At 41.6% G+C, this 25,728-nt stretch overlaps 1 protein-coding gene across 10 annotated transcripts in view; it reads right to left on the bottom strand.

Moving 5' to 3' along the window:
• Positions 1–1,741: 1,741 nt before the first annotated feature.
• PCNT (pericentrin) overlaps positions 1,742–25,728 on the bottom strand; it is a 63,706-nt gene continuing 39,719 nt past the window's right edge. For 4 of the 10 annotated variants that reach the window (XM_059868326.1, XM_059868327.1, XM_059868325.1 and 1 more), the window contains 22 exons: positions 24,403–24,630; positions 23,065–23,235; positions 21,751–21,903; positions 21,156–21,326; positions 19,782–20,894; positions 18,650–19,177; positions 17,897–17,993; positions 17,319–17,473; positions 15,901–16,098; positions 15,511–15,684; positions 14,717–14,912; positions 13,454–13,667; positions 12,818–12,968; positions 10,282–10,998; positions 9,493–9,767; positions 9,139–9,238; positions 7,076–7,240; positions 6,103–6,338; positions 4,905–4,993; positions 4,050–4,206; positions 3,427–3,554; positions 1,742–2,126 (listed from right to left, as the gene is read on the bottom strand). In XM_059868326.1, the coding sequence (XP_059724309.1) occupies positions 2,083–2,126; positions 3,427–3,554; positions 4,050–4,206; positions 4,905–4,993; positions 6,103–6,338; positions 7,076–7,240; positions 9,139–9,238; positions 9,493–9,767; positions 10,282–10,998; positions 12,818–12,968; positions 13,454–13,667; positions 14,717–14,912; positions 15,511–15,684; positions 15,901–16,098; positions 17,319–17,473; positions 17,897–17,993; positions 18,650–19,177; positions 19,782–20,894; positions 21,156–21,326; positions 21,751–21,903; positions 23,065–23,235; positions 24,403–24,630 (5,460 nt within the window). In that variant the 3' untranslated portion in view covers positions 1,742–2,082. Of the gene's footprint in view, positions 2,127–3,426; positions 3,555–4,049; positions 4,207–4,904; positions 4,994–6,102; positions 6,339–7,075; positions 7,254–9,138; positions 9,239–9,492; positions 9,768–10,281; positions 10,999–12,817; positions 12,969–13,453; positions 13,668–14,716; positions 14,913–15,510; positions 15,685–15,900; positions 16,099–17,318; positions 17,474–17,896; positions 17,994–18,649; positions 19,178–19,781; positions 20,895–21,155; positions 21,327–21,750; positions 21,904–23,064; positions 23,236–24,402; positions 24,631–25,728 lie in introns of those variants that run through there. The other 6 variants (XM_059868332.1, XM_059868324.1, XM_059868330.1 and 3 more) reach the window with 5 other exon arrangements.

The following is a 25,728-nucleotide window of genomic DNA, read 5'->3' on the forward strand; positions in this document are numbered from 1 at the left end:
TCACATTGGGGCTTCTGATTTTTCTACTCACGTTACAGAGGTTACAGCACAGGTGTCCCACATGGCTGCCCTTCCAAGGGCATGGACACACCACACCAGCACTAAGAAAACCATGCTGCTTAAAATGTCAATCCTTACAGTGGGCAGAAACACTTCTGCTTCCACTGCCCTCCAGAACACTGTGGGTCTCAGGGAGCTGGTGGGGATATAGCCACAGGGAACACATTACCTGTAGCTCAGATCCTACTGGGTTGGAGTCCTTTGATACCATAACTTTTAGCTTTGATATTTTCCAGATTCCATACTGCATTAATACATAACTCTGACATATAAAGTGTTGGCAAGTTCTCCTCACAGTTTAGTCAGACAAGACAATCCTTTTGCAGCCTGAGAACCAAGGACACCAGTGCAGCTTCAGGCCCAAGAAGTAGAAATAACAGCAATCTGGGAGGAGGGGACTGCATAACCTGAAGCTGTAATTGGACAATTAACCCCCAAAACTTATAAGAGTGTGAAAATGTGTGACCTGTCACCCACATTGTGTGTAGCCTCGGCCAGGCCTTTGTACAGCCCAAGGTGTATCCTTTGAAGGCCTTTTAATAAACACCTGCTTTATTCCTTTAACACTGTCCAGCCTCTGTTCTAGGCAGCCTCTCAAGGCATCATTTCTGTGCAGATTTCAAAGTGTTAGGACTCTTAGAATCTGATTTTTAAAAGAAATATGAGACTGTCACTGAGCCAGATTAAACTGAGCTCAAATTGGTTTGGAACTCTGGACAAGTTCAGTTACTTTTGCCAAGCTTTCACACCAAATCAAGTATTGTTTGTTCACAGCTCTCTTAAATTTACACTCAGTCAGTTCAAGGGTTCTCCTATAGCTGTCAGGGGGTAATAAATCTGTACACGTGCCAAGATCTATCTCTACCACTTGTTTTTCCAGAGAACCAAATGGTGATCTACCTGACAGATAAATATGAGTTTACCAAGACAAAGGCAGTTAAATAAGTAATAAAGCAATCTCAGATGAATGCCATTATATAATTCTAAATACCCAGTAGAGGAAAATCTTTTAATAGGCTGCAGCAGAATAATTTGCCTCCAGAAGAGATTTCTCTTGTGCTCCAAAGTTATAAAACACAACTGCTTCAAAAGTAGAGATTTCACATGTCCAGACGTTTAAAATATTCTGGTATTTTAATTCTTCCTATGCCTTTTCTAAAGAAATATAGAAAATCACAGAAAAGTGTTATTCAGCACGATATTCTTGGATCTCTCTCATTTTTGCACTGAGACATTGTGACTGGAAATGGGTGTGCCACCAGAGCACCTCTTTGCTCTTCTTCACCCAGCAGCTTCATACACATTTGGAACTGCCCCCCTGAAGGCAACCACAGCACAAGGCAGCAGACACAGGCAGGATCACTTACCTTAGATGTAGACAGAGGTCACAGGTTTTGTTTGGTACAATGAGTTAAAACTATGGGCCTTTTGAACTAGAAAAATGAAGCTAGAAGTGTACAGAATAAATTGGACAGACTGAGGGGGAATTTATGCACTGAAAAAGCAGAAGAGCAAACCCTAAATTCGCAGAAAGCTCCAGGTACCTTTGAGATTTTTGAGAGTATTTGAGCTATTCATTTAATTGGAATGATCCTACAGAAATATTAAAACCCTAGCAATTCTAGGAACAGCAAAAGAAATAAATAGGTATGACTGAAATAAACAACCACACAATGTAAAATTCACTAATAAAATGCCATTTTAATAACTTTTTTTACAAGGAATCCACCTATACACTATAGAAAAATAAACACCACAGAGACTTTTTGCAGTTTACAATACAGAGATGCAGGCACACTTCAGCTGTTGACTTAATTTCACATGAGAATGTAAAACATTGTTCTTAGTGAAAAGTAAGTCCCTCTTAAAGTACTAAAATATAATAAAAAGAGTCATATAAAAATCTGCTTTAAAAGCACTGCCCTTTATTCAGTTGCATGGCAGATTGCAAGTGCATCTGTTGAGTGAGGACCAACTCAGAGGAAGCAGGAACTTGCAGGATAGATTTTCTAGGTGCTCCCATCACTTTCTTAGGTTTCTCTGATGAGGTGAACCTAGCACTTGTCCTAAATTAAAAAAAAAAACAGACTGATATTAGAAAACTGCTTGTGTTATGAAGCAACAGTGTACAATTAGCAGCATGTTATTTCCTCAAAGCACTTCATATGAGCTGCACTGAAAGCAATTCCAATTTCCACGAGCCACCTAGGAGCAATCCCAAACAGGATCTGAAAGCCTAAACATCTGCCAAAGCAAACCTTCATACCCTGGGAGCAGTGCTCCACCACAGGCTGCTTTACCTGCTCTGACAGCTCAGTTCTGCCACTCCTGTGGTGATTCTTTAGTTCATTAGGAGCTGGGAAATCACTTGGCTGACAGCACTGTTCTAAAGATTGCAGCTTCATTCTGTAATGCCTGGACATAATCATCCTGGTAATATGGAAATGACAGAAATCATAAACACTTTTCACAGCAGTGTTTATGGTGTTCCAGCTGTGGAGCACTTATTCCACACTTGGAATGAAGCAAAATGTGTTACACTTCCATACAGGCTGCCAGGTTTCAAGTCTAAAATCTGTTTATCTATCTGTATCAGCCATGCAGCTGCTGCAGTACTTGGGAAAAAAACCCCAAAACAAACAAACCCACAAAGTCATGGTACTAAAGTTTCTAGGTTTCACTGTTCTCATGGCTGAGAACAATGTCAAAGGCCCCCAACTCTTCAGGATTTCAGGATGATAGGTTGCAAGTTGCTCTTTAGGACAAAGTGTTTCTGTGCTATAACCAACATGTAATAAGAGGAGGTAATTAGACTAATTAAACGAAGTAAATCTGGTCTAGAAATTGGGGGGAACTGTTTAAAATGCCACTACAATCCTTTGTGTGCTCTTTGATAAGTCTCAGAACGAGATGGCTGTATTTACCAGCCTCCAAATCTTTTTTAAAAATCTGTTATGAACATAAGGAAGTGATAATTAAGGGAAGCATTACAGCTTGTGCTGCAGAGAAAGCCCTGCTCAGCTATTACAACAGCTATGTTTGACTTGAAAGCAAATTAACTCTATACACAGCTTCATTTGAATTACAACACTTGCTTGTTTAGATTTGGGAACAGGAGGAAGAGGCAGAAATCACATGAAATTATTCCATCTTATCTCTTTCACTGTGAACTTAGAGAAATGCCCCACTTGGAGCAGTTTTAGACACAATTCAGAAAGGTTTCCTTTCAGAGACTGACTTTGTTACCCCCCAATAACAATAATCACTCCTTAAAATGCTGCTCTTTATTGGCAGTGTGTAGAAAGATCCTTGTGAAAAGCAGCCCAGCCTTGCAGGAGCTGTGAGGGGTGAGAAGGTGGCTCCTACCTGGCTGCACCCCTCGCAGCCTTTGCTGAATCAGCTCCAAGCGATGGATGTATTCTGTGAGTGACTGTTCAGGATCCTGAGGTGGCACAAGGGACTTGTCTGGAGCTGAACTTGGGGACGGGTGCAACCTTGGAAAGAAAACAAATGATTTTCTCCTTTCCATGCTATACTCTCAAGTATATCCAGCAGTTCCATTCATATAGTCAGGATTTCTGGGCAAAGGAAACTGGAGCCATCACCACCCTTTCCACTGATATAGCTGTTCCTGGAAACAAGAGCAGCAGCAGGCATCATTTAGCCTAGCCTGGATCTACATCAGAATCAGACCTGAGCCACCACTAATCCAGTCCCACTGAGCACCAGTCAGAGCTGCTGTTATTAACAGCCTGTTCCACATAATTCAGGTGACTTTTCTTAGCAGGGCTGTCACAAACACACATGCCATGACAGAGGAATAGGGGGGGGGTAGAATTAAGTCTTTAGGAAGCTCATGCAGGTCTCAAACTCTCCAGAACCTTGTGCTGAATTCCGTGCACACAGAAGACTACCTGGCTGTGTGCCAAACCCCTCCAAGTTAGAAACCCCTCCAATACCCAAAGCATCTCCCATCCCTGCAGACTGACCTGCTGTGTGAGCGGGAGGAGCAGCGTGGGGAGAGGAACCTTGCAGCACAGCTGGTTCTGTGGCACAGCCCTTGCTCCCTGTCCTGGATAGGGGGAGAGCTCACAGGGCCAGCTGGGGGCTGCTGCTCTTTCAGGACTTCTGTTCTAGCACCAGAGGCTGTGGTAAACATGGAGGGTTAAAAAATACACACTAGGAACCATTGAGAACAGGCTGTCATAAACAAATCCAATAAACCCATGGAAATGGCAGCAGAGCATGCTTAAATTTGGTTTTAAATGCAGGTCAATACACTTTCTACAGCTAAATGCTTTTTTTATTTTTGTGGGTTTTTTTTTTGTTTTGTTTTAACTGTAATTAACAGAATTGTGATGCTATTTTGGATTGAGGCAGAAAGTTCAGCATTTGAGGATTCAGGTTTCTTAGGAATCATACCACAGTGGGTTTATGTAGAAAGGTGGTGTTATCTTTTAAAATAAGTATTTCCAGCAACTTAGAAACAGTGAAAATTACATAGTACCAGGTACTGAAAAGTACACTCTTTAATCTGAATTTTGTTTAGCATTGAAAAGGCACAATGGAATTTTACACCAAGGGCAACAGTTTCCCCAATACTGGGAGCTGCATTGAGATGTTTGTTGGAATTCTCACAAAGGCACTCATCAGTAACCCAAAGGAACACTCAGGTTTTCCCCAAGTTACTCAAGTCCTTTTTGACCTGCATCAGACCATCTATCCATCTGCTCTACAGATGGACACTAAATAAAGAGATTGTCCCACTTGGGTTTTGTTTTTAAATGGAACACATCAGTGAAGAGAAATGACAAAGAAAACAATGTACTTATCCAAACAGGTACCTGTGTTACCTCCTATGCTGTGAGACATGCTTTCACCCTGTGTGCTCTTCCTGCCAACTTTGTTCCACTTCTTCACCAAAAACTTTAACCTTGGTAAGAAAACAAATTTGTACAAGCATTAAAATAAGCAGAAATATATAAAATTTTAATATTATTTGTTGGTGGAGAACCGATTAAGTGACATAAGCAATGACTGTTGTGGGAATGACAGGAGACTTCTTCAAGTTCAGTTTTTGGAATGCTGGCTTATCCCACTTTACCCTGCAATGATCTCTGAGCTGCTGAAAAGACTTGCTTGTTTTGGCTGTGCTCCTGATCTCCAGAGAGCTCTTCCTGCCTGAGAGGAGGAGTTTGGAGGTGCCGCACCTTTGCTGTTGTTATGGTATTCACATCAAAGACTTGTGTCATCTCCTGCTAGAAACTTGCTAGTGATCATTTTAACTAGGCAATGAAATTGCTCAGAAATCACCACCAATTACATTTAAAACTGCTTTTTTTTTTTCATTGAATGGGCTTAAAGCCATTGGGAGATGGCATGTTGTCCCATGTACAGCCAGCAAAACCCATTTGACAGTGACACAGCAGGATAAAATCCCAGCCAGTGACACACACACTGCTGGATTCCAGAGAACCATTCCTGACAGATCCCACTCTGATACAGGACAGACTGTGCAGTGACACCAGGGAGAAAAGGGTCAGCCCCAAAGGACTCCAGTTTGTGATGCTGTGCTGGCTCCCAGACAGACTGCAGCTGGCTATCACTCAAGTAGCTTTTCCATGGAATTATGGAATGGTTTGGGCTGGAAGGGATCCTAAGGAAGCCCACCTTGTCCATTCTCCTGCCATGAGCTAGGACACCTTCCACTGTCCCATGCTGCTCCAAGCCCTGTCCAACCTGGCCTTGAACACTGCCAGGGGTGGGGCAGCCACAGCTTCTCTGGGCAACCTCTGCCAGGACCCCACCACCCTCAGAGGGAAAAACTTCTCAATATCTCATCTAAACCAACCCTCTTTCCTTTTAGAGATGCTTTTTACAACTCTTGAGTACAGATCAAAGTCAGCTAACAAGTCATGCCTGAACCAGTTCTGGAGATGCCTGCTGCTCAATCCTCATGTAGGATAAACCACAGGAACTATCAGTTTCTTAAGCTTCCAAGAAAACATCACCTGTGAGAGACAGGGAGTGTTCTGCCTTTACCTGGAGATGGCCATGATGGCTCTGACTGCACACCTGAACTTGGTGATGGGCTGGGAGTGAGATGCAGAGAGCTGCAGGTCTGCAGAGGGATAGATGCCCATGCGGGCAATGAGAGACAGAGTTGCTTGCTCACAGTCCTGAAACCCACCAAGCAGCAGCAAGAGGTATTTCTTCTGATAAACCAGAGCCTTTCTAAAGCTCTCTGCTCGAATGTACTTCCGATATAATCTCTGCAACTGCAGAAAGGAAAAAAAAAATTTAAAAATTCATTTTTTTCACAGTTATTGCTGCAAAAAGCCAGCCACAAACAAGGTGTCTTCAGGTCAAATGTCCAGACTGAGGACATGAGGGCAGCCAAAACAATTCTGTACACTGCTAAAACCCACCCAGATTTGGAGTGTCAGATCTCTTTAAATCTCCTGAATGTCATACTGAAAACTCCAGGACAGTTTAACTCTTTATTAAAGAAAGTACATCTGCTTAAAAAAAAGTTAGCCAGAAAACATGGTGGGAGTGATGCTATCAGATTTGATTACAATCAAAGTGTCAGAAAAATAACAAGTATTTAAAATTAGTCAGCAGGGATTAAAAATAATGAATGTTTTCTATTTTCATGCTTAGACAAGAAATCCAAGTCTCCCTCTCATTTAAGATTGGAAAGAAATGCCTAAGATCCAGGTTAGTTTTGATGCAAGTGCCTGTCTAACACAGAAAGTTCCAAAGGAACTTCTCTGATGAGGTGCATAGGGGGAAAGCTTCTGATTTAAAATAACATATCAAGCTGTTTGTCTAGAAAATCAACCTTTTAAAATAGCAACTGAAGATCACAGCAGTAACTGAAAGATAAATGCCACAGTCTGACAGATCCCTTTTTCCCCCAGCAGATTAGTTTCAAATGATCCCTCCTGGCTGGGGCTCTGCTGGCTCTCCAAGCTCCAGAGACCCCCTTTGCTGGCTATCCCCATGATTTTACCTTAGGATTGGAAGTTTCTGCCACTGGTTTCTTCTCAATTTCAGCATTGGCTTTAGCCAGCTGGGATTCTGCCTGTTTCAGCATGTTCTGCAGCATGTTCCTCTCTCGTTGCCAAGCCTCCCTTTCCAGCTCTTGAACAGGCTCAGCATCACCTGTAGGTCTCACCTAAAACACAAACCTAAAGGAAGTGAGCCACAATGGCTTTTGCACATTGTTTTCACCATCCAACATCTCAAACTGAGTAATGACCCAACTTTATGACAAATTAAAACACAGTAACAATGAGCCTGAAAAGCAGCAATGGAATCAGGTGTTGAACAGCACAATGGGGAACTGAAATGCATGAAAAGCCCCTTTGAATTCATCTGAGTTTGCTCTACATCCACAGGCAGCACAAAAATAGTGAAGATGTCTGCATATATGCAGAACCCAGCTGCACACACAACAAAAACAAGTTGTGAAGAATTCTGAAAAATCACATTCAATTCTGAGAGCCCGTTGTCCAGAGAAGCTGAGCTGGTGATCCCTGGAAGTGCCCAAAGTCAGGTTGGACAGGGCTTGGAGCAATCTGCTCCAAGAAGGTTCCCAGCCATGGCAGGGGGTGGAACAAGATGGGCTTTAAGGTCCCTTTCAGCCCAAACCATGCTGAGATTCTGTGAAACTGAGTTTTGTGATAAGGAATACTCAGGACTCCAGCTCCAATCCCTCATGGAAGTTCTGCCTTTGGAACCCTCTTTGTATCAATTACAAATTTATGGTCATCAGTTACATCACTGCATGATGAAGTAGATCACAAATGAAATAGAAGTTTTGGTGTATTTTTTTAAGGTAGTTGATGTTTCATCCCTTGAAATAAAATCTAGACATTAGAGAAGCCAGTACAAACATCTGAGCCCAGTTTCTCCTAGCAACTTATTTCAGTACAGTCTGTAGTATCTGCAGAGTTCTGCATGACTCATCTGTGTCCTTGACTTCTGCTGCACCATTTGGCAGCTGACTGACCAGACAGCTCCATTTGGCACAGATTTTCCATGCTGGCATTTTGCCAAGTTCCCTGTTCAATACTCCCCAATTTATTGCAACTCAAGGGGGAAACAGCAGAACATTCCTTTGGTCTCCTGAGGACATGGTTCTCCTTTAAGGAAGGAGAAATTCAGGGAGGAGACTAAAGGAAAAGGTGATTCTGGGGAAAAAAAAAATAAAATCAAAGCCTGAAAAGAGGGCAGAGAGGAGGGATGGTTTGTGCCCACAGAAGAAAAGCTACAGAGGTGGAGTTCTTGCTCCTAGTCTCTAGAAAGACATATGTCTTTAAAGTGCTCTACTGAACACTTTTTTTGTTAAACAAAATTTAAGTCAGGAAACTTGAGTTCCTTTATTTTTGTGTGGTCAATCTCTGAAGGAGGAAACTCTGCTCCAACAAGACTTTTGTCTACAGCTGACAGCTCTAAAGGTTTGTGAGAGGAAGGCTTAACCAAAATAACCCCATGGACTTGGAGAAAAGGCTGCATCCCCCTCCTCAAGGCTGGAGATGATCACCTTGACAACTACCTGTGACAGAAGGAAAATATTAACTGTATTTTGTGAGCAGGGAGAGCTGCAACATGCCAAGGCAGCCTGTCACACATCAGACTTGTGAACAGAAGACACAAAAAACTTCTCACTTATCAGACAGTCATAGGTCTCTGTCTATTGCTAGAGAAAGACAGAAAACTGCAGTTATCTGGGAATCAGATGGAATCAAAAGTTATTGATGTATTTTGTATCAATAGACCTGAGCTTGCTCTTGGGTAATCCCTGGGCCTGTGTAAAATGTTTGCAATACTGCAGGCTTGGATCAGAACAGCCCTCCTGAGATTACAAAGCACTAGGGTGCTTTTAGAAAAAAAAAGTCCTTGGCATTTGGGTGAAAAACAACTGTCTCTGGATGCACAGAGAAGCTCCAACACATCCCAAAGCTTGTGATCCTTGGACACATTACATATCGAGGAAAAAATGCTCTCAGAAGCAGACTGTGCAATATGACAAAAGAGTGGGACATGAAAATAGGTTAATATTTTCCTTACCTGAGTTGTAGGAGGAGACAAATCTGATTTTAGCTCCCTTAATGTCTGCAGTAAAGAGGCTACAGCTTCATCATTTGATGCAGACCAGTCATGAACCGTTCTGTTAGGCAGAAATACCTTTTCAGTATCAGGCTGATTTGTAAGAATGTTAACACACATTTAATTGCTTCTTCCCACTACTTGACTTTAAGGTTCTGAGGTGTTACTTATGCAATATTTACCACACAAATTACTACAAATACACAGAGAAATTAGCAAGTTCTGTTCATTTTTAAGAATTAAAAGAGCTCTCAGCCATGACACACACAAGTTAATAAGCAGGATGGAAAGCAAAGTGCTATTTTATGAACTCACTTATCCAGAGTTTTATATATGAACTCATTTAGGTGCACAACCACAAAGAGCAACTGCTGCCTTATCTTCTCCAGCTGTTGCTGCTGCTGTTGCAAGTGGGGTTTTTCAGTTTCTTTTGTCACAGGCTGCGTGGCACTTCCATCTTTGCTTGAGGTACACAAGAGTTCCTCCTGACAGTTTGGAGTTGGAGGATTTCTTTCTCTTAAAACTGCAAGTATTTCCTGCAGTTCTTTAATTCTTTGTTCATCCCTTTGGTGTTGCCGTTCCAAGTTTTGCTGTTGGAACAAAATAAGCAGCAGTTAATTTCATCTTATATATATCCACTTATGTAGGTGTCACCACACCTAATCATCATCATTTCATGACACTGGAGTGGGCATGGTCTCCATCCAAGGGGAAACCCAGGGTGAGACCAATGGTTTCTCAAGTCATAACTGGGATCCTAGCTCAAAAAATAAGGGCAATGACATGAAAGTTAGTTTGGTTTCATCCTCCATTTTACCCAAATCCATCCCCACCTGTGAACAACCAGCACAGGCAAAAATTTAAAGATCAACTTTAAAGATTTAAAGATCAACTTCCATCAACAATAAACCTAGACACAATCCCTTGAAAACAGCTACATTTCACAAAAGCAGGACAAGAGCTCATTTAATGCATTTTTCAGAATGCTTTTAACAAAAGGAAGCATTCCAATCAAAGAATACCATCCAGAGGGCTAAATCCCAGTGTATGGGGATTGAACATTTCAGTGTGTGGCTATTTCAGTGAAAGGCAGAGCATTCTCACCAGTCTCTCCTGATCTCTCTGCCAGTCCTTCTGCTTCTGTAGCTCTGTCTGCTGCTGCTGTTTCTGCTCTCTCTCCCTCTCCTCTTTCCCATTCTTATCTTGCTCTTTAACCAGCTTGAAGAGTGACTGCAGTTGTTCCCAGTCAACTTTCAGCTTGACCTCTCTCTCCCTCTGGGCCTCCAGGGAACGGATCACCTCTTGCTTTTGCGCCTGAAGAGACTCCAGGGTGGCTCGCAGTTTGTCACTGACCTCCCTCTCCTTCTGGGTTTCCTCACAGCACACCTGTACCTCAGCCTCCAGCTGCCTTTTGGACAGGATGGCCTTCTGGTGCATTTGCTCAATAACAGCAGCAAGCTCCATAGCTCGGCTCCTCTCCTCTTGCAGCTGGGCTTGGAGCTCTCGGACAAAGGCTTGCTCCAGCAGCGACTCCCTGTGCTGGCAGGAAGCCCCTTCCTTCACTCTCATGCTCAGCTGCTCTGTCAGAACACGCTCGTGGTTCAGGGACTCCAGGAGCTCCAAGGAGTGGTTCTTCTCAGCTTGCAGGCTCTTCTGGAGCTCGCTGAGTTTGCTGTGCTCCTGGGCCAGCAGGGCCTCGCAGCGGGAGTGCTCGATCTGCAGCTCCTTGCGGAGGTTGTCTGTCACTGTCCTCTCGTGCTCCAAGGACACGGCCAGCTGGCAGCTCTGCACCGACTGCACATCCAGGGCAGCCTGCAGCTCCTGGGCACGAGGGGGAGAACACACTGACAACCCAGCACAAGCACTCTTCGGTGGCACTGGCTGCCACTGAGCAATTTTCAACCTAGTTTATCCTGAGAGATATTCAGGACTTAACCAGAGTAGTTCAGGTATTAAAAATTTTTAAATATTAAAAAATTTTTAAATATTAAAAAATTTTTAAATATTAAAATTTTTTAAAAAGTTTAAATTTTTAATTTAAAATTATAAGGGACAGAAAAATGCTCTTTAGCAATATGGCACCAAGCAACAAAATCAAAAATTTTCATGTTAATGGATCTGCCAGTACATTATTTCTTCTTCAGTTAGTAAGATCCTCATTAGGAAATCACTATTTTTTACATCCCTCGGTCCCATTAATAAGTAACATCTGCAACAGCAATAACCCTGTTGTTTTAAGAAGAAAAAAATCTAAGCAGTAAGAGTAGATGTAAAGCTTCTGGACTTGGCAGCCCATCTCTTCAAAGCACAGAGTAGAGACTGAAAAAAATAATCACAGAAAGGTCTGGGTTGGAAAGGACATTAAAGCTCATCTCATTCCCACGCCATGCCATGGGCAGGGACACCTTCCACTATCCCAGGTTGCTCCAAAGCCTGGTCTGGACACTTCCAGGGATGGGCCAGCCACTGCTGCTCGGGGTAATCTGGGTGCACTCTCCCAGGAAAGAATTTCTTCCTTTTATCTAGTCTAAAATCTACAATCTTTCCCTCTAAAATCCATCCCTAGGTCCATTCTCTGAGCCAGTCTTTCTACAGAAGAAAGGCAGGGACTGAAGGGGCAGTTTAAGGCACTGCAGACAGCCAGAGCTGGCACTGCTGTCCTAGCACGGAGGTCTGCCCTGCCCTCCACAGAGCCAGCACCATTTGTTATCTCCTGGAAAGCCAGGTCAGATGCTAAAAGGCAGAAGCTTTCCATAATGGGGCTTCCAACCAGATTTGTGAATGCCAAACGATTCTGTCCAGGGACCCCCAGGGCAAAGCACTTTTCTCCTGGCCTTGGCTCCTCTGTCCTCCTTGCATGAGCAGGTTTCTGAAGAGGAGGAAGATGGTAGCAACATTTCCTAACCACGCTGCAGTAACAAATATCCCAGCAAAAATCACTCACAGACTTCAACAACTACCAGGAAGATGACAGGAGAAGCCAGGCTACAAGGAAATAGTCAGAATTGTTTTTTCTCACTTAGGGAATTTAAGGATTGTTTGGAGCTCTTTGAGAGAGTTTAGCTTTGGGGTTTAAGAAATGGTTTATGATAAATCTTCCTCCTTTCCCATTTACTGTAGACTTTTACAAGCACTGAGTCATTGCTATTACAGCCTTGGAGAGAAAGTTGTTCCCTTGTTTTCTGTTCAATTTAGAAGGGAACAGGACAACTTTGGTCAGCCTCCAAAAATACATATTATATTGAAAAGGCTCCACTTCCTCTCTGCCAAACCTATTTATCATGGGGTGGTTTTCTTTATAATCTCAGAGATCATACATCTCACACCCTCTGCTGTGGAATTAAGGGTGCAGTTCCACAGCTGTAGGATCTGGCTGTCCCTACTCAGCAAGGGACACAACAGGGGAAAGTGGGAGAGGACAAAACAGTAAGAAGATGTGGAAAAAAACCCCAACACGGCATTCAACCTTGGTTTATTTCTGCAGTGCAATTAATGAAGGTAACTGAAAGCTTTAACTGTGCACATCAGAAAAGGTTTGGGGGTTTTAACAAAGAACAGTAAACAAAGAGCAGAGGAGGTGAAGAAGACTGCACGAATAACTTGCTAGTTAACATCATGCCCCAGGGGAGCTGGGCGTTACCTCCATGGCCTTTGTCTTTTCATCCTCTGCTTTCCTCTGCTGACGCTGCTGTTCCTCCAACCAACCTCGCAGCTCAGAGCCCTTCAGCTGCTCAGCCTGCAAGTCTTCAAGTGCAGCTGCCAAATCCTTTTCTTTTTTTTCCAATTCAACACTGCAAAGTTCAAAACGACATTTCTATGTTCAGAACAGAACATCCTTCACCAGCATCACGAGCAAGACTTTTTGGGTTGGTTTCTCTGATTTCTGTTGGTTTGTTTCTTTAAGGTGGTCTCTGTTCTTTCTAAAGAGGGTCAGTTTTCAAGTCACAGCTAGTTAGCATCTGAAAACATTTACCTCCCTGCAAGCCCAGCTAGAATTGCTCGATTTAGTAACAATTAAGAGATAGGTCATTTATTCTGGCACAGCAAAGCTGTTGTCCTGTGAGAGGAAAGCAAAATATTGGCATACACTAAGAAGGGAGTGGGAAAGGAACATAGCCAAGATGACAGAATTTAGTAAAGAAAACATAACCCTTACTAGTGAGAGACCCTAGTTTTCCTCACTGTTTCCAAGTGCTTTATGGATCCAATTAGTACAAAGCTCTTTCAGAGCTTTACCTGCTGATAAATCAAGTAAATAAATAAAACTACTTCTCACCGTAAATGATTTATTTCCCTCTGAAGCTCTTCCAGGGATTTCTGCAACCTTTCATTCTCTTGCTTGCTTCCAGAAAGCTCTGATTTCAGGGATGCTTTTTCTTGATTCAGGAGATCACATGTTTCAGAGGATCTTTTCTGCTCCTCAGAGAGGGTGCTGTGCAAGTCACTTACAATAGATTTTTCCTGCTGAAGCTTATATTCCAATAATTCAACTAGGATAAGAAAACACTGTTACAGTTATTTATATTACAGAGACCTTGACAATATGATATCACTCACACTAATCCAAATTAGGAAGAAAATCAGCTGTATTGAAGTGTTTTTGTCTGAAGAATTAATCTCTTTTGAAATGAGAGGAATCAGAAGAAGGATGCACAAACACTCAGATTCTATCATTGTGATATTCTGTAATATCATTAATGGATTTTAAAACTCATTAGACAAACTTATCCACTTACATAAATATTTTATGACAGCAATCACTACACAGAACCTGTTTTGCCAGCTCTGTTCAGACCAGGGAGTTGAGAGAAACAACTCTCCCTAAATTTGGAGGTTCCTGTTTGATAAGTACTTAAAAATAATTAATGTACCTATGTCTACAGCATTATGTAAATAAAATTAGCAATAAACTTCTGATGTCCAGAAAGCTTTCCTCTACTGGACAAGTGCATGTGCTGTTAAGTGGCTGAATCCTGAGTGATAGTGATGGGAAAACAAAAAGAAGGAAAAAGCAGTGTTTTGCTTTGAAGAGAGATGTTTATTTTTGACCAAGGTCACTTGCACTTGTTTCCTTTTTACCTAAAAGGAGCCTGCTGTGAAAACCAAGGCTGGCTTATTTAGTCAGAAGCATGGTTTGCAGGGGCCTTGGCACTGTTTATGCTGGGACTCCACAGTGCTCAAGGTCTTATCCAACCTCAATGATCCTGTGACTCTATACTAGCAAACATACAGATGAACAATTCCCTGCAAGCAAACAGGGGTTTTCCTGTCCTTGCTGGGTTTTCTCCATGCATACACTACTTCAGTTCCATTGCTTTGGGTTATTCCACAGCTTCTCTTTGCTTCCCAAGGATTTATCTTAACTTCTGATAGGAGGAAGAACTGCTCTCATCCTAGGCAGCCTGAGAGAACTCAGTATAACTGAGGAATTGTGCAGCACCTGCTAATTGCCAGACACCTTTGTTCTGCCTCTTACCTTTGAGGCACAAAGGAACTGATGCAGAAGACTGAAAGAGCTGACAGAGCCAGTAAGAATTACCTTTCCTCCGGAGCTGGTGTTCCTGCTTGTTGCCATGATCTTCAGCCTTGGTGAGGGTTTCCTGCAGCTGCTGGAGCTTCTCCTGGTTCTGCAGGTGCGTCATGCGGAGCTGAGCTTGGAGCTCCTGGATTTCTGAGAGCAGGCTGTTCCTGTCTGAGGAGAAGAGGTGCTCCACAATCATCTGCCTCTGCTCCTCCTGAAACAAACCAAGGCCTATTCAAACTACAAGCTTATTTCCATGTCTTCTGCAAGGATAAATGCTAAGGAAACTCCTGCAGGACAAGTTTTGTACTGAAGCACTCAAATGACTAACGTCACATTTCACATTAATGCAAAATGTTAACATTATGTAAAAAAGAAAAACTCCACTTCACTTGCCTTGTCAGGTTTATACATCACAAGTACTACAACCTAGAAACTAAATATCATTGCCAATAAGCTCCCAGATTGAGAGTTAGTTCAATATATACACAAGAGAGGTCTGTGAAGTTCTAGATAAATGGGAAGGAGGGAAAGAATTCAACCCTATTGTATTTCCTATTCACTGCCAGAGTGTTTCTTGATGCCAGCTAAAATAATCAATAGGTTTTGTAACACTATGGAAAAAGTTCAAGAGAAATGCTACCACAACAGAACTCTAAAAGCTCCCATGCCATCTGCATTACACAAGACAGAGAAGATAGTAATATAATAATACACAAAATTTAACAACAGAAGCAATAAAACTGAAAAAAAACCCCAAAAGAGAATAAAGAAGTGATTTATGAGCAGCACACTTTAAGAGCTTTTCATACTTGTTGTTTCATTATATACTCCAGCTTTTCCTCTAATGAACTTGTGTCACCAGATGCAGGATTGGAGAAGTGAGACTTCAAGTCAATTTGCAGCACATTTCTCTCCTTCTCAAACACACTCTGTACTGCTTGCAGAAATTCTCCTCTCCAGTCAGCAGCAAGACCTGATGTTTCCTGTTAAAAATATATTTTTTTTAAATGGCATCCTTCACACCATAAGAGTATATCTGTTAATTTAAGCACTTTTAGGAGTGTTTAAAGAGTGCTGTCCCTTACTCCTTAAACACATATACACACAGACATGCCTCATAACATAATACCTAAACCATGCATTTCTATATACACACACAACCTGGTTCCCTTGCTCTAAAGGCTATTTCAGAGCCAGACCTTGTCTCCTCTGTCTGCCACCTTGCTGAGGTAATCCTTCAGGGACTGGATAGCATCCAGCAGGGATAATCCCTCCTTCTGCCAGCCCTCCATGGCCACTTGGGTCTGAGGGATGTTCCTCAGCTCCCTCAAAGCCAAGGGATGCTCTGACAGAGCCAAGATTTTGCGGCTCTCCTCATACACCATCTTCAGCACAGTCTGAGAGGGGAAAAAAAACCAAAGATAATATTAGGAAAGAGGCATCAGCATCCTGGCAGTGTGAGAGTAGGGTGGGATAGTACTAGACAACAGAAATCAGGTGTATCAACACACTAAGATGCAATTAAGCATGAATTATTGTTTATGCCAAAGGGCTGTACTTCACCTTCGTTCCTGAACCATTCAGCTAACTTTCCTGGGAATAAATTACATTCTATCCAGTCTGAAGCTTTGTTACTAAACCCCAGTGATGCCAGAAAACTGAATTATGTATTTAGACAACCTTGGCTTAATTTAGCAAATTATGTACAAATATCAACTCCCAAAATAGCCAGTTTAATAATTTACACAGTGGAAATTGTTTCCTCTGACACTGTCAGGCCAAATAATGTATTTTTAAATAAATTCCCTGTTCACAAACTATTACATCATGCACAGATGTTTCCTGGCCTCTTTTCAAGGAAGGTCACTGGAGATTTAAGTCCTTTTCTTACACATATCTCATCAGAAATAGCCCAGCCTCCATGTGGAACTGTTCCTCATTGCTACACAGTTTAAAAACAACACAGAGTACTTTTATTTAACTCTTGATATTCTTGCCTTGCACAGTTTTTAAATTACTTTGAAATAAACTTGAGTTGCTTTTCTGTCACTGGAGTCAAAGTAGTGACTACTTCAATAATCAGTGAAAACCTTTAGAAAACATGGACATCAAAAGCACAGTGAAGAGTTCAAACTAAACATTCAGTACTGGAATATGCACTCAGATCTTACACTCAGTAAATTCTAAATTGATGCTCCACAAAAGAAACTTAAGTTAAAAATCTGTCTGCACCCCTTGCACTGGTGTTTCCACAGCTCCCCATCACATCAAGGTACAAGAACAGGTGGAGGAGCATGATGTCAGCCAGCTGTGGCTGCTTCTGAAACACCTTTCTGTGAAGCCTCCAAGGCAAACCCATGAAGCAGAGCAAGCAGTCCTTGTACCCCACATTAACAGCACCAGGGCTGTCCTAGCAAAACTAGTTCAGTTCTAGCAAGTGACACAAATGTCAGTAATGCTGTCACAGGAGATGCAAGGACAAGAGCCATCATCACCTTGCAGTGTAAACCATTACAGAACACTTCTCAGTGTAAATCTAGCAGCTATTTTACATTCCCATTTCCTTGCTGCTGTCCAGTTTTAATTTGCTGGTATGCTCAAATTAACCATACATCACCTTCATCTGTGGTGAAAGTATTTCCTTTTCTCTCATTGACTCCATGACATCTGGGATCATCCCCCGGTATCGCAGGTAAGCCAGGACATTGGCATCCAGCTGATCTGATGTTTGTAGCTCCTGCTTGAGATTAGCTGCCAAGTTTGAGCTGGTATCTGAAGGAAGAGACAACCCCCATCCCCACAGAGTGTTATAAATACAGAGAGAACCTGAAAGTAGAACAGCCCTTGCAAAATCACCATGATCTCTTCTGCTCCCATGAACGCAGGGTCAGGTGGAGTTGGTTGGTTGAGATCTCAATTAAGTTAAATTAAAAACCAGTAAATTGCCTTTAGAACCAGAGAAGTAGTTAAATACTTAAGTCAGGACTCAAACCCCCTGCCTCTGTCCTGTTTGTAGATGAAAAGGTAAAAGCAGGCACAAATGCATTTAAATATATGTGCTTCTTAACAAAGAACCATCTGCCTAAGGCAGAGCTCTCCAAGAAAAGTCCCACAGTGAAAGAAAATGGGAGAAAGGAGAAACATGCTTTAACACTGAAGTTAAAAGGTAAAAGGAATCTACAAAGTTCAACTTACTGCTGCCACATCCATCACTCATGGCAGATGCTCTTGATCTTTGATCATCTTGTAAATCAGAAGGGGTTAAAGTCAGATTATCAGCTTCTCTCATCTGCTGGAGAAGAAATTTTTCATGTTACTTTGGTTTCCTGAATGTAGCTATTGCTTTCAGTATTTATGACAACTTTTTTACTGGTCCAGATTTTAGCAAATGCCTGCTTGATCCAAGTGTTAGAGATGGCAAATACCATCATTAATTGCAACACTGGTGCTCCCTGCAAGCCATTCCATCCCCATTTTTTCCTCTTTTAAAAGTCTTAAGATACATGTATTTATTTAATTACCCATCAAAGCAAGGCACAAAAATATACAGCCAAGAGAAATTTTCTTAAGTACAGACTTTATCTTCCTGTGAAATTACAGAATGCAGACAATCTATATAAATATATGTACACAATATAATGCCATTAAAAGCCTCAAATCCAGTTTTGAGTCTCTTCTAACACTCAACAACACAACAGATTGTTGAAGAAATGGGGAGCAGTTGGAGTACACTGAGGTTTTACATGTTCAGTGTGACCAGAAATTTACCAGTTGTTATCACAGTGAGAGAGGAACTAATAATTGTGTGTGCAGAACTTCACTGGACCTACTCCCAGCAGTGTGTAGGTTTCTACTACTTGGAGCCCAAGGTCTCCCAGTGATGCCAGGGTGACAGGGCTGAGCAGTCTTGTTCAATAAGAATTAAATCAGACAGGAAATATCACTTACCAGAAGCTTCTCCCCCATATCTTCATCATCATCAACAGAATAGGTACTTTCAGAAAAAGCTGGAGATTTTCTGCCTACTCCCACTGCTGCATCCCCACTGACATTTTCATCCAGGTTAGAATACCCCAGTGACATGGAATTTGCTCCCTGCAGGGATGACCTTGAGTGCACCATTTGAAAATCTGTGTTTTCAGCTTCTGAGAAGGGTGTCAGCTGAAGCACTGGCTGAAGCTCCATGCTCATATCTTGCTTTCTCATGATCTCAGGCGAGCCCCAGGAAGACATACTTGCAATTAAATTCTGGAAATCTTTTGGAGTCTCTTTGTCTATGCTCAGATTGTGTTTTGGTGAATCAGGAGTTTGATGAATTTCCAACGTTTGCTGGCAATGCTTTTTCAAATCTTGATCCCCTTCAGAGCTGTGGATCACGTCCAACTCCTGGCACAAGAGATTTTCTTGTGATTGCTTCATCTGTGCTTTTGGATTTTTATTGTGAATTGTCAAGTCAAACATAACTTCATCTTTTTGCTGTAATGAAATAACACATTAATTGTTTAATGGAATTTGAGGATGATTTTACAAACTGACAGACAGGCACTAAGACTCTTAGCTAGCACTAATTGCCTCTGTAAGGCAGCCTTTAAAGACAGTAACTTGGTGTATGACAGATTTCTACAGCTCTCAGAAAAAAGGGTCACCTGGGTCCTACTGCTCTCTAAAACGGAATGATTTAATAAGAATTTAAGAAGATTAAGTTACTTGGATCAAATGGTTCTAGAGAAGATGACAAGAAAGTCCCAGTAATAAGAATTTCTGAAAGGAGACATGAAGTGCTTTCAAGCAGTTCTCCAACACAGCCATCAAGAATGGCAAACAGTCTTGGTAGCTCATGGTGGGCTCATTGCTTGGCTTGCAGGTGCCCATCCTCTCACTCTCCATCCTCAACAGATCAGGAGGAAAAAATAAGCTGGAAAGAACTCACAGGTGGAAAAAGAAAGAAGAAATATCACCTACTAACTACTCTTGCAGGCAAAATAGAGTAAAATGGAGAAAACGTATTTAATCTAGAAATGTATTACTAAAAAAAAAAATCTCCACAACAAATAATACTATTAAAAATCAAATAATGTACCAGTCTAGCAGTGGGGGAAGCCAATACTCCAAATGACTGATCAATATTTGCTTCTAATTCCTGCATTCCGTTTTTAAGGGCTACATCTTTTCTTTTACTCTGGCAGAATGGCTTGAGAAATTGAGTCTCTTCATGACCTACTTGCTCCTGCAGCTTGCAAGATTCCAGCTGTGAAAGAATTTCAGCTCTTTCCGACCTCAGGGCTTCCAGCTCTTTCCTATGGGCCTTGATTTCCCCTTTCAGTTTTGCAGTGCTCCCCTGCAGCTCCTTGATTTCTCTCAGGTAAGCTACTTCTTTCTGATTCAGTGCTTGCACCTGGAAATCAAGTCTAGAAACTTCTAACTGAAGACTGTAAACATCCTGTGCCTGACTTGCACCTCTCTTTTCCAACTCTGTTTGGAGCTCTGCTGCTTTTTCTGTCAAGTACTGCAGCTCAGTGGTGTCAGCTTCTCTTTGATCTGCCATTGTCTTCATTTCCATCTCTTTCTCTAGAATATTTGCTTCCCTTTCTCTCACCTTATCTTCAAGTTCTTGAACTCGAGATGCAGCCATCTTTGTCTCAGCCTCTCTCTGAGACAAAAGAGTTTGGGAAGCTCTGTATTCTTCCTGAAGTGCCTGGTGCTGGCTTCTCAGGGAGGTGAGCTCTGCAGCAGACTGCTCTGATGACTCTCGCAACTGTTGGCATTTTTTCTCCAAAACTTCCACTTCTGTTTTGAGCTGCAATTCCTTTTTTTCCAGCTGCTGCTGCAGAACTTCCTTAGAAGCTGAGACAAGCTCCAGTTCCTCCTGAAGTTCTCTCACTTTGGAGTGTACCAATGTGTTTCTTCTGGTTGGATCAGCATCACCTTGACAAGCTACCAGTCCTTTCTTCAGCTCATTCTGAAGGTTTTCCACTGACTTTTCCAAGGCATCTTCATAGAAATAAACTGGGTTGTCACTGTCCTCGTGACATACTGGTCCAAATTGTGCCAGCTCTTTTTGAAGCTTCTCAATGACTCCGTGGAGCTGCTCCACCTCTTCATCCTTGTTCTTCTGCAGCCTCTCCTGGTCAAGGCGAAGGTGCTCCACCAGTGACCTGAGCTCTTCCATTTCAGCTTTTTGGTCTTCTGCAACCTAAGCAAAAGGGAAAATACTGAATACTACTGTATGCAGGCAATTCTTATTGCACACAGAGTTTATGTTTCTCTTCTGAATCACATAGGCCTTAAATCACACATTTAACAGCAGGAACCACCACAAATTTCAGCTGGTAGCTTCTCAAAATAATCTCTACTTTCCTAAGAGAATTATTGAACAGATTTCATTTGCAACAAGAATCTGCACACCTTGCTTCCCCCAAAATTCAAGCAAGGAACATACAGTAAGCACTCTTACTTTATTCTCCAGAGCACTCTGCAGCTCATGCTGAAGTCTCTTCATCTGCTCATTCAAGTGATCAATTTCTTGATTCTTTTCCTCAAGCAGTGCTTGTGGGAGTGACAAAGCTGAGGAATCACTAATGCCCAGGTCCTGGCTTTGCTTCACATGAAGTTTTGTTAGATCCTCCTGACCAGAGAAAACAAAAATCTCATGAGCAAAGAGGAGTTCATTTAAACATTCTCTTACTTACTAGAATGGTGAGGAGCTCAGGAACACAGCTACAGCTTCTTTGGGCTCACACCACTGTGTTAGACTGCCCCAGCCCAGAAAATAACCTCAGCTTTTGATTTAAATCAAACCACTGCAGAAGATAATGCTAAAATGATGAAATGCTTTGAACTCTAGATTCAATGCACCAATCTAGAATTCTGGGAGGCTTTGGTTCTACAACACCCAGCATTAGTCTTGAAAAGGTAATGCAACATTCTGATGGCAAGAGAAACAACCCAAAACCTGCTTACAACACCATGAGATGATGAAGAAGACCTCAGCACTCAAGCAAGCAGGTCTCTGACATTTTAGGCAGTGCACTAAAGCTAGAGGAACCCACCTGCAAGTGTGCATTCTCTGCCTGAAGCTGCATGATGTTGGAAGTACTCAAGTTTTTTTGTATCTCTAACTGCAAGTTCAGCTGCAATATCTCCTCATCTTTCTTGCTCAGGTTCTCTTTATATTGTTCTACTTGGTCTAGCAAGCTTGCAATCTAAAAAAAAATAAATGCAGAGCTGTTTCAATTAAGTCCTCTAAGATAAAACTTCATTCATTGTATTATTTAATGACAAGAAGTAACTTCAGCAAATTCAGTGATTTGAACTCTAATCAACTTGCATTAATAAAACATAAATAAATAAATATAAAAAGAGAGTAAGAAGCTTGTGTTCCAGCTCCTCCTCTGCAAAACCAAAGTACTGCAAAGGTGGGTTTCTGCTTACTTTTATTTAAAACAAAATCTACCTGCTCACAAGAGATCCATTAATCTGTGCTGTGAGCAATCAAGGCTTGACTGATGCCATGGGATGTGACAATATGGGACAAATTAGCATTTGATGTGCAACAAAGACAAGCAGTCAGTATAAACACCCTCCTTGTCCTCCCAGAAGCCAGAGAGGAGCCTTGCAGTGCCAATCCCAACAACACAGACAAAGGGATGATTCAATAACCACACTTTTCTCTGCAGCCTGATGTTGCCATCCACTGTTTTTATCATCCTTTGCCTTCATGGGCAGCAAGGCATAGAGGCTTTGGGAATTATGACTGTTGAAATCAGACTTCATAAGAGAAATGGAAATTCCATCTTGAAGAAATTAATTTTTATTAGCTTGTTCTGTTCTTGAAAGAGTGGTGTACAATTGACTGAAGGATCACTCCTGTTTTTCTTTTTTACACATTCCTAACTGGACTATGTTTCTATAGCACAGATATTGTAATAATATAAAAATACAGTGGGATTGTCTATACATTTCTACTGTAAATCCAATAAGAGTTCCAGATATTGTGAGCAATTTTTTCTGTGTTTCTTCTTAGCTTGACACAAAACCTCACCACAAACATTCTCTCAAAACAGGTTAAATTGCACCATTATGGTGTAAGAATATATAGTCATTATCTAAAATACAATATATAAATATATATAAAAATTATGTAATAATTATGTCTCACTTTTAAACAAAAACTTATCTACCTACTTCAGCTTTGGAAGGAAAGGAAAATCATTTTACAGCTGACAGTGATCAGTCTCAAAGTCAGGTGAATCACCACAAGACAGTTCCCAGCAGGAGGGGAGATGAACACAGAACAAAGCAAGCAAAAGGAAGGTTTGTTGAGGCCAAAGCAACTCCAAGTAGAACTCTCCCAGAGCTCTCACCTCTCTCTCCTTGGCCTGAAGTGCTTCCTGCTCTGCCTGCAGCTGCTCCTTCAGCACTGGGGCAGAGCTGCCATCCGCGGGCACTCGGTGCCTGGCTTCGTCCAGCTTGGACTGCAGGGCAGAGATCTGGATCAGGTTATTGTACTGCTGCTGCTGCAATGCCTCCTTATCCTGAAAAGTGATTTTTTCTCATCTTAGAATTGATTGCTGCCAATACACAAACCCAGAGTGCTGAAATAGCTCACTGACCCTGACACCCCCAGTACAAGGAGAGCAGCACATAATCCCAGTGGCCTATAAAGGAACAGGAATTCAAAACAACTGAAAGCTTTTAGCTCATTTAAGTTTTTACCCCTTTACTTTTTGTTATCCAAGTTTAGCAACTCCAGAAAGTGTAATTTATCACTGAATACTAAACTTTTTCAGTTCCACAACACTTTATATGTTTAAGAACATGACATCTTGTTCTTCTAGCCATTTCCAAATTTGTTATACCATCCATGTGCTGAACTAAATTTGAGAGATGGACACAGTTGAAGAAATGAAGAGTTCTGGGTAGATCAAAACCTACTCAAACACATCAAGTTCAGTCAGAATGTGATAAAGCAGCACTAAGTTTGTCCAGCCTGTGATCTGCCAAGCTACCATAGCTCATTTTATTGAAAAAAAGATTTGGTTTTTGATCCTCCTTCTCTCACAGTCCTTCTCAGGAGCTGGATCAGTCCAAGGAGGAAAGGTTCCCTTGGGAATGGTCCAAACAATAAGCACACATATCTGGATTTAATACAGATGTTTGGTAGCTTTTGCTAAATGGATTGTAGTTCTTAACTCTAGGCTGTGAGTAACTCTGTAGTAGTAACAAAGTGCTAGAAGTTGTGGACTATGGCAGACAGATCTGGCTTCAGACCCAGTGCAAGAAGGGCTACAGATTAAGATAATTTGATTTTAAACACAGTGTTGTGGTAATTATTGAAGACCCTCAGCGTTCAGATATTCACTAACAGCACCTTCTCAGCAGCTTTCAGACAAGCTCAAGAGCAGTTCTGAAGCAGCAAACATGACAACTGTTAAAAGCAGCCTTCAGAGTAGGACTTGGAGTCTTATTTAAGTGCTATAAATAATATCTGAGTACATACCACTTACAAGTAGTATCTAAGTCTTTATAATGGACTTAGAGTTTGTAGAAGCAGAGCTTATTTAAAGCTGTGGCTGTGATCTGTGCCATTAATACACAGTTGAACACAGCACAGGGTGCCAGACAGCAAACACTCCTGACAACCCCCATAAAGCCACTGTCATGTAGTGCCAGCCCCATTGAAATAAGGATCTACAAATTACCTGCTTCAGTTCAGTTTCCACTTTCTTCATTTTCTGCAGCTGCTGTTCCAAGCTGTGTACAGTCTTTGAGACCTCAGCCCCTCTGAGCTTCAGCTCTTGGATCTGTGCCACCAGATTTTCTATCTCTTTATCACGAGCCTCAATTTCTTGGTGTTTTCGCTCCTTTTCTAGTAACAGCTTATTGTAATCATCCATCTTCTCTTTTATTTCTGCTTGCAGAGATTCTACCTACACAGAAATCACAGCATACAGCTCTTCAGGCAATAGGAACAGATTTCCTGCCAGTTGAAAGCAAGAGTCATTTCACATTGAAGGAGGTTTTACTATGGATTAAAGTGGTGCTAAAATCTCAGGTGAAAATAAAACTATAGATGCACAGAAAGTGTGAAGAAGTTAGCTTTCTGAAATCTTGTTTTCCAAATGCAGCAGCTCTTAGCTACATGTCTGATTACTCTCTCAACATCTGCAGTACTCTCAAAGTACTAGATGCAGGTATACTCTCAAAGGAGCCTTTTGGTGATGGGCTCAGTTGGCTTTCAGATTCAAACCCCACCAAGATCACATGAGTTATTAATAATAGCACTGGATTTGTTTCTGGGACTTCAGAACCCTCTTCCAACATTCCAAGGAACTCCAATTTAGTGGAAGATCCCAAGAACTGAAGGATAAATCAGAGAGACTCCCAGGAGTCAACAGAGGACAGGTACTTAGCTTTCCAAAAACCATTTAAATATGAAGAGGATACAAATTTGGAATTTTAGCTGCAGGAAAACAGTCATTCATTGATCCCAGTAATCAAGTGAAGACAAGGCTAGGAGCTTTGGTGTGACAGACAGACTATCTCAGGGTGTGATAAAGTCATTTAGCACAGTGGAAGCAGGCTCAGGCAGAAGAGCAGTGGGAATGGAGAAGTACTTTGGTCAACACCCATGAGCAAGGAAGATGGGATTTTACAAAAGAAATGTTTTGTTCATCAGAAAGTGTCTGAATTGGTGTAAATCCCACTAACATTATGAAATGAAAATTCTTTGCATTAACATAGATCTTGACATCTTCAAAGTATTGTGCAGATGTTACTAAAGCAGGAAAACACCCTTGAGCAAACCAGAGAGTCAAATCATAAACAGGGAGAGTGTAGGAGACTGGTTAAGAAAACCCAAAATGTTGAAGGTTACATTTTCAAGCTGCTTACAGGCACCAACATTTCCTTGACTGTGTATCTCACTCTCATCTCATCAGCAACTAACCACTGCTAATCAAAACAGGTCTTACAGTAAAGCTTTCTAAAGTATAAAAAATCTTCTAGAAGTCTAATCTTTCTAATGC

The sequence above is a fragment of the Haemorhous mexicanus genome, chromosome 26 (assembly GCF_027477595.1).
Source record: "Haemorhous mexicanus isolate bHaeMex1 chromosome 26, bHaeMex1.pri, whole genome shotgun sequence".
In the NCBI taxonomy this organism is placed as follows: Eukaryota; Metazoa; Chordata; class Aves; order Passeriformes; family Fringillidae; genus Haemorhous; species Haemorhous mexicanus.